This window comes from Lichtheimia ornata, assembly GCF_029851405.1.
Source record: "Lichtheimia ornata isolate CBS 291.66 chromosome Unknown scaffold00095, whole genome shotgun sequence".
Lineage (NCBI taxonomy): Eukaryota > Fungi > Mucoromycota > Mucoromycetes > Mucorales > Lichtheimiaceae > Lichtheimia > Lichtheimia ornata.
Window position 1 is genome coordinate 13,948 of NW_026695415.1, and position 18,726 is coordinate 32,673.

The window sequence follows — 18,726 nt, forward strand, 5'->3', positions numbered from 1 at the left end:
CGGCTTGTATAATTGAAGGGTATCACGCATCATTGCGCTCGATCATTTTGTAATTGAACTTTGCAAGAGCCAATCTTTGACTTCAATACGAGCTATCAGGCCCTCTTTGCTGTTGTTTAAAATCGCGCTGTTTGAATAAAGCGGTACTGCATGTCACTTGGTGTTATTGGTGTGAGATAGTGCTGTGAACTACTTCATCTCCTGGCTAATGTTTCCGGAGCTGACATGACAACATTAAATATGACGAGAACGCTGAGGATGCCATTTTTGTGAAAGGGTTCGTTGAATATGTCATGAAAAATGTAGCTGGTTTGAATATGCAAGCCAAGGTGGCACGTGTTTGTTGGTTTTCCACAGTGACAAGTTAAAAGGCGAAGAACAGTACACATCGTGTACATTATCGGGAAGTCCCTCATTCTAACTTTGGCATAAAGATAACAAGGAATTACATGGGTAACATCCCTAATAGCGAAGAAGGTGATCTCAGTCTCGAGGTTATATACAGTTAAAGGTTACCGTATTTAAGAATCGTCTTTGTCCTTAGATTCCTTTCACGGGTGAAACAGCGTATCTCGTTGCAATCTTGTTGCATGTCCAGACCACAAGTCATTCTAACTGTAGCCGTACCCAAATTCTTTAATGTGATGTTGTATTTCGAGGATAACCACGCGCTCAAAAATTGGTCTATATAACGTTTGCAAAGGAAATGTGCCCAAAGTGTGTTGTGATCCTGATCCAGTTTACATTATGTCTTATCCAATCGACAGGAGCCATTAAGTGGCATGCATGAAATGTACCGACACAAGGGACAATACTAGTGGTTTCGATTAGTATGATATATTGGTAAACGTAGTGGTAGTGCTTTCTTACATGGTAGTCTCGGTCGAAAAAGCGGTTACTGAGAACGACGTGCATTGTTATCAGAATACTGAGAGCAGCAAAACGCACCATCCATAGATATAAGGTACCTCGCCTGGTAATTCCATGAGCAGGTGGGATGCAGATGGCCCCAATCAGAAGTCCAGCCAAGAATCCTCCTACATGCGATACATTATCTACCCTGGATAACGGGTGTCAAGATCAATAACATAGTATTTTCTCGTCCACATATGAAAATGTATACCCTGGCATTAATCCCATGGTGAAACATAATCCTTTCAACGATATGATTCAGTCACTCGATTATGGTGTAATACAATTTGAAGCAATATCCATCCATACCAGTAACAAGCAATAATTTGACAAAGTGACGCTTTGGCTTAGTAATAAAACGCCAAGTCAATGCAAAATCGACGAGCAAACATCCTGCCAACCCAAGAACTGCTGGACTACTCCCAGCTGCCACTAATATTGATATTGTGAGTACGTTATATCTATATATATATATATATATATATATATATCAGTGGCACACAGTAAGTGATACTTGCGTTTGGTGATGGGTACAAAATTTCCCCCGAAGATATGGCCAAAGGTACCAGCAACAAAATATATAATCAACATGCGTACAGCGTTGGTAACACGTTCGAGGCTACGGCCGATAGTGAGGAGTCCTGCGATATTACATAGCAATGGGACAAGGCCAGCATGGACAAAGAGCGGTGTGATGAAGCGAAAAGTCTGATCAGGCACTGACGGTCTTAAGAAGCCTCCCATGCCGCACACATGTTGCAGTGAACAAAGGGATTGCCGCGGATTGTTAAAGTCAGGTAAATCGGGCTGATTGTTATTATCTTTGATTCCTGCATGACCATTAGCTTCATATGGTTGAGAAAAGCAAATGTATTGTTCCTCTGGTGGCATTGCTGTTGTATTACGCATGCATGGTGGATATCGTGCGCCTGACTGGATCAAAGTTTGTGCCGATGGACCAATCATGAAATTAAAAGGGTCAAACTCGAAAAACTCACCTACTTGATCTTATCAACATTTGCTTATTCCATGCTATGGTTCATTTTTACCAGACAACTCGTGGTTCATCATGAACTCTCCCGACATAATGGCAACCATTAAAAATGCCATTGTATATGAAAAAACAACATGCCATTGTTTACCGCGTGATACAGGAACAAGGGGTGTTTTGAAAAAGATCGCGTACCAACTGTCTGCTGGAGGTGGAGTCGATATAGGTACTGTGGCACGATGGTCTTCAATATCACTCAGCTTATCTTCCCAAAGTGGTTCAATGATCGATTGCTGATGCATATTATCACCGTATAACGTCGAGGAATGTTTGGTTTGATAACACAATAAGTTCAAAGCTGTCGAAGGGTTGGAAGAAGCAGCTGTAACAGGTATTATTTTCTCTGCAGCTTTGCCATAATACAAAAATGGATGCTCCTTAGGTGAATCGTCCTCTTGACTGTGAGTATCCGTCATTCTCATGTTGATATTCGCTTTGGCCATACGGGAGTAAAAAGAGTGAAATAACAGAAAAAGGAGTGAAGGTGTGCAGAATGCTTCTCCTGCTCCAAAAACCATGACTGTGTTCCCCCTTTTTCGTGCATGTCAGTATCTCTTGACATGCACGAAAGGATAAAAATCGTTGGTACCTTTAGCGAGTGAAAACGGCCGAGCCACAAAGGCATGATCAATCAATGCAAAAAAAATAACAACAAAGGAATGACCAAACCCTTTTTCCTTTATCACCGCGTTTACAAGTGGTATGCTTCTACATTCTGTATTTGGCATACCAAAATCTTCGTATTATAATAATCATCAATTGTCACACACGGCCAGGTCCAACTCAATAAAAAGGAAGATCTCCTAGATAATAGAAACTTAGAAATGGTTGGCCAACGCAAGGATGTGTTCCCTAAAATAACCTTTTCATCCAACATTATTAACAGGAGATAGCATGCAAGAATGGGTACGAGATTGAGAGGTACAATAAATTGCTACAATGGGAATTATTTAGGAAGTTTCTATCCTTCAGGCGTGAGGTGACTCTTGATGTGTGGTGGCGAGTTACAGTATATGCAGTTGGATGATGATGGTTGTACAGATGGTTAAGGCAACTCGTGCATGACGTGGCGAATTTACCATCTATGTTGATAGGCTCGGAGAAACGTCCTAGCTTATATAAACCGCGGTCCTGGCGTTCGTAAGCTTGATTAATACATACTATGCATCACGACAAGACTGCGCTTGTTCTTGGATCGACTGGTCAGTAATTTAAATACACTCAATCGCCGAAAACAAAGCATGTTAACTTGTCTCATTCGCAGGTGCTGTCGGCAAAGCATTAGTAAAGGACCTACTATTCAATGGCGACTATCAAAAAGTTATCACTGTAGGCCGTCGTCCTGTGGAACTTGATTCAAATATCCCTCAAGATAAGCTCGCAAGTATTATCGAATCATGGAAGTTATTCACGAAGTAACTGACAACAGAAGGGAAACATAGGAACAAAAAACGGTTGACTTTGACAAGCTCGAAGAACATCGTGATAAGTTTAAGAACGTCAAGTAAGCTATATAAACATGAATGAGAGAGGGATCGAAGGTAATAACAAGTATTTGGACTAATGATACAAGTGATGTATTTTGTTGTCTCGGAACCACTCGCGCTGACGCTGGAAGCAGTGAGGCATTCAAACGAATTGACCAAGGTTACGTGCTTAACTCTGCAAAGATCATCGCGGAAGAGAACAAACCCGTGAGTGACAATACATCCACATCCGTGCCATCTTTATCGCCGGTACATTTTCTTTATTGTTCGTCAGCTGTGAGTACCCTTATCGTTCTACTATGATCAATGATATGCAGAATACTGACCACAGCATAAAAGCATTCAAACCCAAACTCGCCATTTCTTTATCCTCAATCGAAAGGGCAGACGGAGCAAGGTATTATCAACACAGGATTCCAACGTGTTTCTATTTTCCATCCTGGGTATTTGGAATTGGAAGAGCCACGGCCAAGAACACGATTGCTCGAAACGACATTTGGTAGTGTCATTTCTCCGATCAACCGGTTTTTCAACCTCCATCTTGCGGTTCCTGTCACCCGTGTTGCTGAAGCCATGCGTAAAGCTGCAGCATCTGATGTGTCAGCGGGACAAACTAGCTCCCTTGGTAAGGAAACGATCGTAGATAGATACGTGAATAAAGAAATCGAGGAAATGACTCTATAGCCATGACGTACAGTACCAAAAAGCCCTGTTTAATACATTCTCATACACTTTTTCCGTACACAAAAGATCCCATATATGTGCAAATCGCTGCGCCTTCATGTCAAGTAAATTGTATGTGTGAAGAAGTTAATAGTGTTACTGCTCAAGTATGACGAGGCGGTCACAACGGGCCCCAGAGCTCGAACATCTATCCATCTTGCTGTATTTCAGGATTTATTGTCGATCATGAATCATGATAACGACAAACATGGCAATTAAAGAAGCTAAAACAGCCGATGAGCCGAACATGATCGCCCCACGACTGGCAGGAAACTGATCCTTTATCAACGCCAGCTGCGAATGAAAATAGCGTACATTGGCTAGGTAGAGAAACGCAACACTGAGCATCACAAAAATAGCACCAATTGCGCGTCCTGCAGTCGCACTTCCTTGTGGGTTCATGCTATAGAGCTGTGTAATAGCTGTTTAATAAATGACACATCAGCAAAACCAGTGTACGCAATGAAACAATATTACATATCACTTACCCACACCCACTGTGACCATGGCCAATGATGTGCGTAGCCAAGCCAAAAAGGTTCGTTCATTGGCTGTGTGACCAGTTATATATGTTGGGTCTTAACACGCTAATACCAAAGCTGCACGCACGCTATCTCCTTACCGAGATGATCTCTGGCCACAGCCGACTTGTTTTCGAGTATGGCAGAGAAGGATATCTTCTCGTATAACCACTGAATCCATCCGTATGGACTATTCATGCGCTGTTGCTGATTTTGATATTGCCGATGTAAACTTTCCTTCTCAAGCCGTGATTTTGTTCGTACTAGAAAGGGCGCTGGAAACTCATGCACACGATCAGCATCAAAGCTATCCGTTGCCACCTGCTCGGAATTACAGATCGCATCATCGCTATGATGCTGACAGAACTCGGTTCGCTGTTCGCTTAACATAGCAAGACAAAGGTGTAAAGAGAAAGGAAATATGTATAGAAAATACCACGTATGACGACTTAATATGGTTACCATCTCCAACGTTGTGGTACAAATACAACACAAGTGTGAGAACTTGAAAAGTCAAGTGATATTTGCTCCTCGCAACATGACTTAGGTAAATGACTTGCACACTTGCTTTCCACCGTATCATGGAATGGCTGTGCGTCGTCGAAACGAAGTTCGATCATAGATAGTTCTGTATGATAAAGCCATTTCGGATGTCTACCCTGCAATTCTTCTGACTTGTAGATGTTTTTCCAACCCAATGTGCGATTTGACATACACGCGTCACTCTCCATTCATGTAGCAACTGCACTTGGAGATACCTTATTGCGGTCATCTGCAGGCACCATTGGCTCTGAGTTATTGAAGATGAATTATGATTCACTACAACCGCTGTATAAACTCAGAGGACGAACAGCTGTCAAAGAATTTTTTCTCTATTTGTGGTGAATGAAGATGAATGATAAAATAAAACAAAGGAACACGAAAAATGAGTCTCTTTGAGATTGATGTTTATTCTGAAGACGATGCTCCAATGCTTTTATATCTTAATTCTAGTATCGGGTGTATAGTATGCGAATAGGAGAAGGATGCTAGAGATGTATGTGATGATGCATATAAATGTGGTGACATTAGATCATGCGTACAGCGTACGTATGGATAGGAGGTGATCTGCAAAGACCAACGTGTGCCGTCTTGTTGTGATGGATAATGTTTAACCGATCATCCGCTATACGTATGCACCACACTATTTCTCGACAGGCCACATATCGATGACGCCTGAAAGCTTGCTGAGATGCCGACGAATTATATAAAAGCAGCCATTGTGGTCAACGTTGACAAACACATCAATCACAGTGGTCAAAGTCAAGTCTTGTACTCGTGTGCACGTGATGTCTTTCATGCTTTCGTATGAACTTCTGTTACTCTTTTCTCAGCATACTACATATTAATCTACCTTGAGATTGGAAACTAGACTATAAAAGGACCCTTGTTCTACAACTTTGATTACTAGCCCAAGTCGATGACAGAAGACATTGAACATACCCCCACTATGTAGATACCTATATGTGCTCTTTTATCGACAGTTCGCAAGCGGACGTCATCTCAAGTCTCGCGAACGATAGTGAAACATAGCCGTCTCTACAACGTTCGCTAATATGTCAGAGAGGTCAGAGCTCAGAGCCAAGTCTAGTATGGTCTTTGTAATCACGTGACCTCTTGCATATGATTTGCGTTTAATATTTTCTCAGCATTCTACATGTCAATCTACCTTCAAATCGAAAACTCAATTATAAAACCGCCCTTGTTCTACAACTTTGATTAGTGACCCGAGATGATCAGAGAAGATATGAAACATGCCCCTTTACCCCGCATGAGCGAATTTTTTCTTAAGTCACAAGTCGACCGCATCTGAAATTTGATGAAAGCAGCCACTTTGGTCAACATTGACTAATAAGTCACAGCCGTTAGATGCACGTGAAGTCCTGTACCTCTTGAGCACGTGATCTCTCCCATATGAACTTCTGTTACTCTTTTCTCAGCATTCTCCATGTCAACCTACCTTCAAATCGAAAACTCAACTAGAAAAGAACCCTTGTTCTACAACTTTGATTAGTGACACAAGATGATCCGAGAAGATATGAAATATGCCCCTTTGTCCTACACGAGCGAATTTTTTCTCTGTTTCTCGACAAGCCACAAGTCAACTGGAGCTGAAACTTTGTTTACAATTATAAAAGCAGTCCTTATGGTCAGCTTTGACTAAGGCATCACAGCGGTCAGAGGCAAGTCAAGTCATACAGTTGTGAGGATGTGATGTGATCTCTTAGTCTCCTCGCCTTGTAAGAAATTATGGTAACTGGTAATAACAGTGCAATGATCACGTGCAAGAAAGGGGTACAAAGAGCGCAAGACATTGAGTCGTTGCCTTCGTATAACGCCAACGATACATGTACAAAAATCCCGGGTAAATGTTAGTGCATACCAGGGTCAGGCGAACTTGTGGACCTATAGAAATAGTAGCTGGGATGGAAAAAATTGAAATAGGGGGTACAAAACGTCCGGTGTGTAAAAAGCACAAAACGCTCGGTGGGTAAAGTATTTTCCCGGTGTAAAGAATATATAAAGATCGTAGGTTAATCGACCAAATGTATTGTAACGATTTATTATCTTTTTCATTTATTTCGTCAAAGGTGATATCTACAACGGGACAGAAATATTTTCAATATTTCTAATTTTCTGCATTACGTCGGCTACGCAGCATTAAACAGGTATTTGTAAATAAATCCTTCCTTTGAAACTCGCAAAACGCCATCAAATGTGTGGAAGCGACCTCAAGATGTTATTAAATACGTATAGATCACCTCTTTGGTGAAGTTTAGAGGACTAAATGTGATATTAAACTCTAGAAAGGTGTCTCTTGCGGATGCCTTTGACTAACATTATTGCATCAATTTCATAGAAGAGAAGCTCTTGCATGCATATTAAGCCTAAATAGTACTATAAGTAATTAAAATGGGGATTTTTTTTTCCGAATGCGTCCTTTTAGCCTCGAAAACCGTCTAAATATTCATCCAGCGGGTGACGATTTGTGTAAAGCCCAGTTCGCACATAACGTCGGTGGGTTAACCCACCGACGTATTGTATATTTACCCACCGAGCGTTTTGTACTATACCCACCGGACGTATTGTATTTTTACCCACCGGACGTTTTGTGCCCTATATCAAACCGACCACCGTGCCACCAAAAATTTTTTGGAGTCTGGGGTCCATCCCAAAAAAATTTTTTTTGTGATCTGGGCTTTGTGTAACGGATCCGGCTTTATATTTTGCCGGGCTCTGCCTCATCGAGTTCCTTTCTTTTTTTTTTGGCTCATGGTGACATGGCGAAATCTGGTATTGCCCCATCACGAACTTGAGACTTGCTCATTAGCTGCTTTCATAATCTAGCGGAATAAGCTACTGCCCTGGGTTACACTCACACTTGCATTGGGTATAGGCATAGTTAAGGATCGGCATTTGCGAGATCTCGAAAGTTGGTCGCGTGAAATCTCGCGATACATTTCTCGCCATTGTGGAATTGTCACAAGGTGAAAACAGGGAACCGCGTCTGTACTCATACATACCCAGTTGCTATAGAGATGATTACACGACGTAAAGCTGCTTTACTGTAATTAATCGGTTGTTTGATATGCTAACATTCGCAATGCAAATCGTCGTGCGGATGGGACCGCTTTTATAGCCTTTATTAGGAAATAATGGGGGAACGATTGATGACTTTCAGCGTATAACGCGGTTTCCTGCTTTGGATACTTGAAAGGGTAATTATGTCATTACAAAGCTCAATCATTTGGACAATGGGGGTAGGTTTTTGTATTAACGAATAGATCATCGTCAATGAGTCACCCCATATTCAATTCCTCGTAGTAAAGCTGCTAAGCCTAACGCACCAGCGTCAGGTAAATTCGCATTCCTGACTTCCTCTTCAGCGAGATAAGATGACCGACCCATACGTGCTCTCATCCCATGCGTTGCTTCACAACCTTGACGAGCCGCATCTACAGCCGATCTGATATCACCTTCTTGGCTAAGCGTTTCAACAAACGGAATCAAGACATCCATCAGAGTACGGTCTCCAATGCGCGCTGCCGTATAGGATTGCAGAGAGATCAATGCACGTGATGCCGCTAGAGTTCATAGTATTAATTAGTTACAAATCGAGCAACTCAGCCCTAAGGTAACTGATGATGTTATACCTTTCGACCAAGATACCCTGCTTGTACTACCATATTCGGCTAAGCTAGCACCGAGAGCATTCAAGTAGATACAGTAAATAGCTGAGGACGTCCCACCGATGGAGTTCTCAATGATTTCTCCAATCTTGATGATGGTCTGTGAGGCAGACTGTAGCGGAAGCTCAGACATCGTAAGGAGAATAGCTTATTTTGTTTTAAAAGACACGAGTAGGTTAACATATATTATATCATGGCAATGAGCAAAGCTTACCACGGGCAGCGGCCTTCAATGCAGTACCACAGTCACCGTCACCAAGGACCGTATCGCACCGCGTGATTTCTGGTTCAGCACTGATAACAGCTTCAGCCGCTGCACGAATAGCACTTTCAAGTTTCTTGCTGACTACATTGTGTAACGAAGTAAGCCATCAACTTTTACACGGATCTGTCAATACCTTCAGGATCGGTATCTCTAGTAACCAATGGCTGCTTTTGGTCAGTAGGGCGGCTCTTGGAAGGGATCATAGTATCCCTTGAGAGTAAGGCCGACTTAGAGGAGTAAGGCCAGTAAGCAACTTGAGCAGGCTCATCCAACAAGCTCATGAAGCGTTCTCCACTCTCTCCATGAGATACTAAAATTGTGATCGATACTCCTGGCATATTGAGACTAGTCAGAAATTCACCGGCATAAAGACGCTGAATATCAAGATTGGGGTGCTTGTTCAAAGCTTCTACGACTTCTTTCACCATTAGATTCATTTCCAGGTTAGATATGCCGCCTAAATTGTTGACTACAAGTGCAATTGGTGTGGCCTTGTCTTGTTGTAGGCGCAAAAAAGATCGCTCTCTGTCATTTTGATCAACCAGTAATCCAATCATTTTGTCCACTAGGTCCTTTGCAGACAATGTTTTGGCTTTCAAGCATCCAGGCTCATTATGAATGCCCATACCAAGCTCGATCTCATTGTCAGGGAGACGCTCTGTTTTACTTCCTTCTGGGACATGGCAATGATCAAGTGCGACACCAAGAGTTGCAGCATGATGGTTAACGTATTCTGCTGTTTGCCGTACCTCCGCGAGTGATGCTCTGTTAACAAAGTGGCATTAGAAATTACATATAGCCAGTTGTTCATCTTACCCTTGACTAGCTAGAGCCCCTGCCGCTTTGATAGCGAGCACTGTGGCTACCATACCTCGGCGACCAACTTTGCTACTTCGGCCAACAGAGATATCATCGCCAATAATTAGCATCTCCACCTTCACACCACGAGCTTTCGCCCTTTCCACGGCGAGACCGAAGTTTAGACAATCGCCTGTGTAGTTCATTACGACTACCAAAGTTCCATGTGGTGATTGTACACGATCAATGACAGAGGTTATCTGGCTGGCAGAAGGTGAGGCGAAGACGTGGCCACAAACTGCTCCTGCCAGCATACCATGGCCCACGTAACCTGCATAACCTGGTTCATGCCCCGAGCCGCCACCTGCAATAAGTGTCACTTGCTTCTGGGCAATAGACTCGACATCTGCACAAACTACAACTATGTACAGCAACGAATTCAGGAGGAGGTACCTGCAATCATGGATCAGCAAGTAGATTACCTTTTTCTTCAGGCACCCATCGTAAATGAGGGTTAGAATAGCAGAGTCCTTGAATACTCTCTTCAACAAGCTAGCTCGTCTCGAGAATGAGCGGGAATGCATCTTTTTAAAGGTTCAAACACATACGGTTTTAGGATCGTTTATGATATGTTTTGCTATGCAAAGCCATACAAATTAACAAGAGGGTAGCCTATCGTTATCAGCGTGTACCTACAGATCATGAGAATGGTAAAAAGACCCAGAAGAAAAACTGAGCTCCTTGTGTCATGTTTCTGTTACCTGATGGCGTAACCATGAGTCACGTTGTCATGCAAACACTAGCCAATGCATGGAACGAAGTATGTTTTCACTTGCAGGAACCCATCTCACAGATAACAAGGGCTGTTTTCTTTATCACACGACAACAGGAAGAATCGGAATACTGTATGATGTTTATATAAGAATTGCCTATCTTTGCTGTACAACAGAGAGCGACAAGAAAAAGAGTACATCTTTCCTCCACTATCGCCTTGCAATGAATTTTATAGGTGCACCTTTTGTTTCGCTCCTTCCTGTCCAAGACCACACAGCACTCGAATGATCGATTGTTTCATTGACGTTCCCTCCTTCAAGATTGTACCGTCTTATCAAGGATGATAGGACAACCGTCATTATTCGTTGTGTCGCTCTACTTCCTTGACAAGCTCGTCGACCGACACCAAATGCAAGATGATCCCTGACCGGCATGGTTAATTTGTCCTTATCGAGAATAGAAGGATTTTGGTGATCTGGAGGGAAAATAAAACGTTGTGGGTTGAAGTTTTCAGGATATGGATATGCCTGTGGGTCAAAGTGGATGGTATCGAGATTGACAACAATATCAGTATCTTCATCCATACGAAAAGTTCCTCCGTTATCGAAGTGAATCTCGTGATCCGTGCGCGCGGTGTGAGAATACAAACGCGTTGGTGGGTTATACCGGAGAGACTCCGCAATAAATGCATTCATCAATGGTACACCTCCGTGACGTAACTCGTCCTGAAAGGATAAACCGAGAGAAGCAATTCGCTGGATAGCGGTAAACAGCGCTGAAGAGAGGTGTTGGTAACCATGCATGAGGAGGTGTAGCTGATTAATTGCTATTTCTTCAGGAGTAAGTTGCTCTGGTTCCGGATCTTGCTTTGAGGGTTGTAGATGCCGCAGGCTATTGGTAACGCTTTTATCATCAGAGCCATCCAAAGAAAGTAGTATATCAATGGCCCTATTTCGTATTCTTAATGCATCGCGCTGCTTAGACGTTATGCCGATAATTCTTGCTATTGAAAGGAATGCCCCGTATCGATAATACCATTTTCTTGATTGAAGCAACTGTCCTTGTTCACAAATATCTATGAGATCTTTCAACGTTGCAATCGGCACCTGTTGCTGTTCATTCTGTTGTATTTTCTCGCCTATCACAAGAGTAATGGCGGCTTCCATAGCTAACAAGTTGACTAGATCACGTAATTCATCGGTATCTATGATACCATCCAATATGGCGAACCGCTCTGCTAGGCTATCGAATGCTCGATCGAATGCGCTGATGGAAGCTTTACTGCCAAGAACTCGATGGATGGCTTTTCGCAGTCTGCTCCAATACGGTGAGAATTGTGCAGTGAATACAGTTTTGCCTGTGATTGTGTGTGTTTGTTAGCGTATGGAAATGATATCCTCATATATTTCAGCGCATATACCTTGTTCAGTCATGAGATGTTCAAAGCTTTCCATATGTGAGTACTTCGGCTTGGATGAATTTTCCTGCTGATGTTCAACAAGCGCTTTTCGCACTGCATTTGCATGATTCAACACAATTATGCGCCGCTGCATCAGTTTTATACTAAAGACGTCGCCCAGTTGTTGCCCCATGGCTGAAAACAGGTGATATGATTCTCGCTTAAATCGGTCGTATGAATTCCAAAACAATGGTTGCCGGATTGGAGATGGCGGCCACGGTGCCTTGGACTTGCCGTCGTCATAGCGATCCTTCCACATATACGCTTGTACCAGCTGAGACACCAGGTAGCTAGCTGCGAGTGTACAAAGCACAGACAATATAGAACCCATTGAAATAAAGTAGAAGAAAGAGAAAGCAAAGGTGAAGCAAAATATCGATACAGGATGGGTTGATTGTATATTGTGTCGCCACCAAAAAGAGTATAAAATTCCCAAAAAAAAAGCTTATCTGTATAATTGAAGGTACGCCGGATGTTGTGATTAAGTTTTCTCAGTTCTCACAGCCTAGCTCCATCAATGCCATACATTTAACAACGCGCGCTATAGCAGCAATCTGAAGCCTGGCGACTGAATAGAATGCATGCTATTTATCAAACCCTCCGTTGTGCGTAGCTTTGACTATCCATCCTGATCCAGGTATCCCTTGACCGTCATCCGTGTAACGTAGTACAATGTATGATACAGTATACTGCTTTTCGAACTGACGCAGGGTGATCTGAATAAGTACATTTTGCACAATCTGGGCGCCATCAACTTTTACAAAGCAACCTGGAGTTAAAAAACTAATACTAATGAATGGCAGCATCACCACCGATTAAAGCATGTTGATTGACCCATAGACGCAAGCCCGATAAACATGATTTTGGTAATAATGGAATTTACTTGGGTTTACTCTTCGTTATCCAAACGAAGAATATTATGGTAGACTACTGACTATTGAGCATGGGCTTCCTCCGCTGCTTTGCAGCTAGATTCGTATTGTTCTATTTTTTGAGCAAACCAAGAGAATGCCGAATAGGGGAATAAATGATACTGTCATTATGTAGAATGCATGTCGTATAGAAGTTTATTTAGCTTATAATGGTCAAGCAACTTCGATCTATGTCATAGTGAGCCGCTCCCATGCTTCAGCTTCAAGGATTTCTGTTCCTTGAGCAAATTCATCGCTAGACCGGAAGTCTGCCATGAAATCAATCAAATCTTGGCGAAACTTGACAATATCATCACAGCACCCAACCATGCCTTGTGCCACCATATCGATTTGGTCTCTGCAAGTAAATGTCAGTAACATCACATTACTATGCTCTTTATAGCACTCACTGCGGTAAACTCGGATAGATCTCACATAGGATCTGTCGAATACATTCTTCCACATAACTGGCATTCGAGGTAAATGTTCCAGGTTGGTATAACTGTGTGTAAACTTCACCTTGCTGCACAAGGTCCAACAATCTTGCTAGGAGCTGGCTTTGCATATCGAACTCTAGATATACAAGTACATTATTTCCAATATTCGGAGTACATTTTAATACTTACGTGTACGCCGGTCGTGGTCAATGACACCACAAAGCACCGCACGCAATATGCTAGTATAATACATCTTGTACATGGCATTTTGGGGATCTTCCTCTTCTAGCTCCGCAACACGGTCAAGGAATACATCACACGTCTCCAATGCTTTGTTACTGATCTCGTGCGCCGGATGCTGAATTCCCCATAGTATACTCTCCACTAGGAGTGAAAACTCGTTTTCCTTCAGCAGTGCCATCATCTCTATCATATTCTACAATTACATGCTGTCACTCAAACACACATAGGCTCTATTACCTCCAAAAGCATGTCTTATAAAAGAATCTACCAGTTGGAAGAAACCAGAACGCTTGGCGTATTTGCTTGTGAAATCATGCCGAATCTCCTCATACATTCGTTCAAACACTTGATGATAGGCCGCCTGTAAAAATATCCCTCGATGTTCGGTAGTATTCAATTGCTATCAATTCTCAACGTGTGAGATTACATATTACCAATCCATGTTTTAGGAAATACACTACACTACCTGTACAAACGACGAGGATATTAGAGCGCCCATTAAATCACCCATGTCTGTTTCTTCAGGTGGTGAGAGAGCCAACACCTCCAGTAGTGGATAAACTGTAGCCACCCAGCTATCGTTGCCCTCATCACCCTTGAAAAATCCAACGTAGCATTTGGTCAGTTGCTTGATATGCTCTTTAACAATGTTCCATTTGGTTGGCAGCAATAGGTTGTCTGGTGATATTTAGATATCGGACATGGCATATGGGCATCTGATTGTACGTACCTTCTGTCTGTGCAAGTTCACGATATAGTGATACGAGGCACGGTCCAATGGTCTGGAGCTGACATGTGTAACCACGTTGAAGCTCCGTACAGACGTGTATATTGATTTGCACAATCGTGTCCAGCATATCCCATGTGCCTTGATGCCATGGTTGTGGCTGTTTCGCCAATGAGTATAACTAAAACATGAAGCATGTTACATCATTATACGTGCCCTTTGATTCTACGGATCTTTGTCCCATGCACTTACGATTTTGTTCGGCGTATGCATGAGTACTGGTATCTGCTGTTGCTGATATAGCTCTGGCGACGCTGATATTACGGTGGCTACAGCGCCATAAATGCCATGTATCTGTAATAGCGAGCCTTATGTGAATGCAATGCTAGCAATAGCCGTTTTTTCTTACAATACCTGCCGAGGTTCTAAGCTATTGACAAGTGAATCCAATTGATCAAGTAAAGCATATACACCGTTACCATCAGCCAGCACTAGAGTATGTTTGCTATCATTGCAGAGGAGTGAAAATGTAGAGCATGCCATCTCGCGAAGATACGGTTCCTGATTATGCACACATGTGCAAACGAGTGCAAGTATATGCTGTAAGAATTCAGGGCGTTCATTGAGCAATCGAACGGAATGTCCGGCTAGATATAGCCTGTATGCCATGATGGCGTTATGTTGGTTGGGTGTCATAGTCCGTGTTGCGATGGATTCCAGCTGTGAAAAGCAGTCCGCCGCAAATTGGGTATTCGGTAAAGCATCTGATATAGCACTTGTTGCCCAACAAAGCTTGCTCAACAGAAGCCAGCGTGGCATCTTGCTGTCCTTTTGACTTTGATATGAGTTTCGTATCTATTACAATCCTATCAAATATATACCTGTGTATGTTCCATCCACATTTCCCGAAATGCTGTTTCCATGTCATTTGCATCAAGCTGAGTCAGATTCTCCAAAAGGTGCTTGCTGGCTTTGTATTGAACCTCTGTCTCACTTTCAGATACAAATCTAAACGTTGTACCAGCATCACCGTCATCATCACTGTGGACGGCGATAGTCTAAGTACGAGTGGTCAGGATAAACTTTCAATGTCGATGGATCTACCTTACTGAATATACTTACATTGTCTGGACATTTGATTTGAAGAGGCACAATTCGCCTCAACTTCTCGATGATAGGAGCATAGGGAAATAGCTGGGGTGCTTGAGCTGAATGTAAGACACCGTGGGTCTATATCATGATGAGAAAGAAAGTCATATCCATAGCATGTGAACTTACCAGTTGCACCCAATAGTCGATGCATGGGTCACGGATTCTGTCATCATCGATATCAAACAATTGTAATAAATCTTCAAGCGCCTCTTGATGCGTAGAACTGTAGGTATCCATCATCATCTATAGAGTGCGTGCGTTTATGAACGAAGGGATTTTAATATTTATTACTTGCAACTTCCTTAAGGGACTTTACCTTTTGTTGTACGGATAAAGCCGTGGTGAGAAAACGGGTATAATAGACAAGCTGGTCAATGACATCTTCACTGGTGTATTCCGGTTGCGCTCTTCTCATTCCATACACTATGATACGTCCATATGCAAATATCAATTGGCCGTGCACTACATTTATAACGTGGTTTTGAGCTTACCCGAGGGGAAAAGTCCTCTTTGCCGAACAGCATTGATTACACATCTTATGAAAGAAACAGATGCTGGCTGATCATTGTTGAAATCTTTGCGGTTCATGGCTTCAATTAGACATTGTAGTATCAAGGTACACGTAGCACTGCATTGATCCATTGATAACTACATAAAGGTTAGTTTGTATGTCACTGAAACATCAAGCATTTACAATACCCTCATACACAGGCTGTGTATTAAGCTATCATTGGACTGGGACTCTCCATGTGAACCATTAAACACCATCTCAGCTGGTACCCATGTTAAAAAACGCTGTAAGCTCTCAAGCGCAGCATTTGTGAGAGTAGTTGGTGTATTCTTTGCAAGAATATCGTTGCATAGTGTCATTATCGGGGAAAACTTTTCAGTCATGTGCTTTGCTAATTGGTCTTGCTTCCAACGTGGTTGTCGTTCGGCCGATACATCAAAAACTTCTTCACTTCATAGAGCTCTTTAATACAGTTGGCTTATCAATGGCTATGTTATGCTTTACCTGAAGAGCCTTAGAATAGTCAGATTGTTTTCACACAAAGTTAGGTTCGCTTGACTTGATAGAACTAGCTCATCAAGGAATGTCGGCCATTCTTCGGGCCACTCTTTCTTTACAATCTGCCGATGGCGAATAAGTATTCTATATTTGGTCAATCACTCTATCTCTGATTTACCTGCACAAGCACACCATCCAATTTATTGAGTAGTGGTTTGGTATTACGTAAACTCGCACTATCGGATGCATGCGCAACGATGCATTGTATCAAGTAGTTCCGGACTCCAATCCGCTGCGCGACATCCAATTGTTTCCAATGCTTGGTCACAAAACGTTCAAGGATATTCAATGCAATAAACTACTTATTGTGTCAACTTTCTGCATTTGTCACAGCTCGCTTGCTGACAACCTGCCTTCGTGTGCATGCTCTGCGATCGATCGAGAATTTGATCCGTAACCCGCCACGCGTCAGGCCACTGTTGGAACGTGTACAGTAAGGCTTGCGCTTCTTTGATCTACAGTAGGTCCGTTAAAGTTCCTGCAATAACACATTGAGCGTTATAACATAATAGTTTTACCATTGTCGCATCGCCTTGCAGCATATCATGCACCAAGTGATCAAGCAATACGACGTTGCATTCGCCACGGGAATTAACTAGCGACTATAACTCATTCAGTATGACAGTGGAGATTACCATAGCTACGACGAAAACAGCACGTTACCTCCATGATGCATTGAAAAGGAAATATGGTGTTGAACTTGAATTAAGCCTATTACTTTTGGTGGCAGCGGAGAAAACAGTCCTTGAAATGAGCATGATGAACAAAAAAGAGTGATGAATGACATTGTCAAAGACATAGTTGGCTCCTTTAAAACATATAGCAAAGCGTGCTTGTATTCATGGTTGGGATAAATGGTTTCTTTTTCTTTTGGCCCATGCATAATGTAGTAATTGTCGGGATCTTGTTAACGCAGTGAAACAAAAGAAACACCATCCAAATTAATAAAGATGATAGGGAGGTTCAAATGTAACCGAAGCGTGTGTTAAGAAGGGAAATGCGTGTCAGTCGGTGGTGGTAGTACGCTCAAGGCCAAAATTTGCCCTGGTGCTAGTGAATGGTCGTATTGAACGTGTTTAAAACAATCAATTGGGTATATTGGAGTACAGGTGGCCCTGAATGTTGCATAGCTGGGGTGGAGCGTGCGTATCATCTGATTGATGACCAATGATCTTGTGACGAAAAACCACTCATATGCTTGATGAATGTTACCTTTTAGACATAAAGTGCCACCGTGCCAATATGACTATAGCATGGCACAAGATACACCGAGAATCCCTGTACCCCCGGTTTTGCGAAAACCTGATATTACTCTATGCCATGAGAGAGTTGATGGATCATCGATGGATCAAGAGTACGATTGATTGTAATCAGTGTTTGGAGCGTTACAAATTGTTGGTCTAATCGCTACCCAAGTTCTGTGGCAGGATCATATGCAGTGCTTTGTATCCAGGTCATCCATCATGCTCAAGGGGATTGGGATGGTATAGATGTGAAGGGAACCAGTAAACAATACAAAACATAGTCGATCCAGTATTACTAATCAATGCAATGAAGCTCTGCTGAGCCAGAACCAGGGAACATGCATCATCAAAACATTACGTGGAACCAATGTCGGAGCTCGTTCAGTGTGGCGTTCATTGCTGCTGTCATTTCTTGTGTTGACTCGATCAACTGGATTGCAAAGTAGCACAAACCGCAGCCATGTTGATTACCTCTTGTGTGCATACACTTGGATAACTCTTTTTGCAAACTATTCACTGTGACAATGTCGCATGGTTCAATGGTAATGGTCTATAAATTAATTTTGGGTTCGTTTTGCAAAAACGTCCATGGCATCAATCAATACTGGACATCGAATTCGGAAAACATGCAGTGCGACTTTGAAAGAGAGTAGCTTGTGTCTGGTGGGGTATTTGTCATCATACAATGAGCACTGCTTGCATGAGTCATGCCACGCATCTTTGG

General features: G+C 42.4%; 6 protein-coding genes across 6 annotated transcripts; 1 reads left to right on the plus strand and 5 right to left on the minus strand.

The window, feature by feature from the left end:
* Positions 1-745: 745 nt before the first annotated feature.
* On the minus strand, positions 746-2,379 carry O0I10_011607 (uncharacterized protein; the record flags this gene model as incomplete). Its single annotated transcript, XM_058491571.1, has 6 exons — positions 746-814; positions 871-1,060; positions 1,124-1,154; positions 1,222-1,344; positions 1,431-1,910; positions 1,962-2,379. The coding sequence occupies 6 exons, from the start codon at positions 2,377-2,379 to the stop codon at positions 746-748; spliced, it is 1,311 nt and encodes a 436-aa protein (XP_058337639.1).
* A 746-nt stretch (positions 2,380-3,125) lies between these two features.
* On the plus strand, positions 3,126-4,134 carry O0I10_011608 (uncharacterized protein; the record flags this gene model as incomplete). The annotated part of the gene is made up of 5 exons (XM_058491572.1): positions 3,126-3,165; positions 3,228-3,343; positions 3,406-3,467; positions 3,537-3,726; positions 3,790-4,134. The coding sequence occupies 5 exons, from the start codon at positions 3,126-3,128 to the stop codon at positions 4,132-4,134; spliced, it is 753 nt and encodes a 250-aa protein (XP_058337640.1).
* A 213-nt stretch (positions 4,135-4,347) lies between these two features.
* Positions 4,348-5,084, minus strand: O0I10_011609 (uncharacterized protein; the record flags this gene model as incomplete). Its single annotated transcript, XM_058491573.1, has 3 exons — positions 4,348-4,595; positions 4,662-4,724; positions 4,796-5,084. The coding sequence occupies 3 exons, from the start codon at positions 5,082-5,084 to the stop codon at positions 4,348-4,350; spliced, it is 600 nt and encodes a 199-aa protein (XP_058337641.1).
* A 3,441-nt stretch (positions 5,085-8,525) lies between these two features.
* O0I10_011610 (dihydroxyacetone kinase) lies at positions 8,526-10,689 on the minus strand (the record flags this gene model as incomplete). Its single annotated transcript, XM_058491574.1, has 8 exons — positions 8,526-8,818; positions 8,888-9,070; positions 9,138-9,269; positions 9,322-9,953; positions 10,005-10,407; positions 10,469-10,538; positions 10,595-10,623; positions 10,683-10,689. 8 exons carry the CDS (start codon positions 10,687-10,689, stop codon positions 8,526-8,528), a joined length of 1,749 nt encoding a protein of 582 aa, XP_058337642.1.
* Positions 10,690-10,969: 280 nt separating this feature from the next.
* O0I10_011611 (uncharacterized protein) lies at positions 10,970-12,478 on the minus strand (the record flags this gene model as incomplete). The annotated part of the gene is made up of 2 exons (XM_058491575.1): positions 10,970-12,117; positions 12,181-12,478. 2 exons carry the CDS (start codon positions 12,476-12,478, stop codon positions 10,970-10,972), a joined length of 1,446 nt encoding a protein of 481 aa, XP_058337643.1.
* Positions 12,479-13,319: 841 nt separating this feature from the next.
* O0I10_011612 (uncharacterized protein) lies at positions 13,320-16,277 on the minus strand (the record flags this gene model as incomplete). The annotated part of the gene is made up of 13 exons (XM_058491576.1): positions 13,320-13,488; positions 13,541-13,703; positions 13,757-13,993; positions 14,048-14,210; positions 14,277-14,488; positions 14,541-14,718; positions 14,790-14,891; positions 14,952-15,365; positions 15,419-15,595; positions 15,660-15,767; positions 15,816-15,932; positions 16,006-16,112; positions 16,181-16,277. 13 exons carry the CDS (start codon positions 16,275-16,277, stop codon positions 13,320-13,322), a joined length of 2,244 nt encoding a protein of 747 aa, XP_058337644.1.
* Between the last annotated feature and the right edge of the window lie 2,449 nt (positions 16,278-18,726).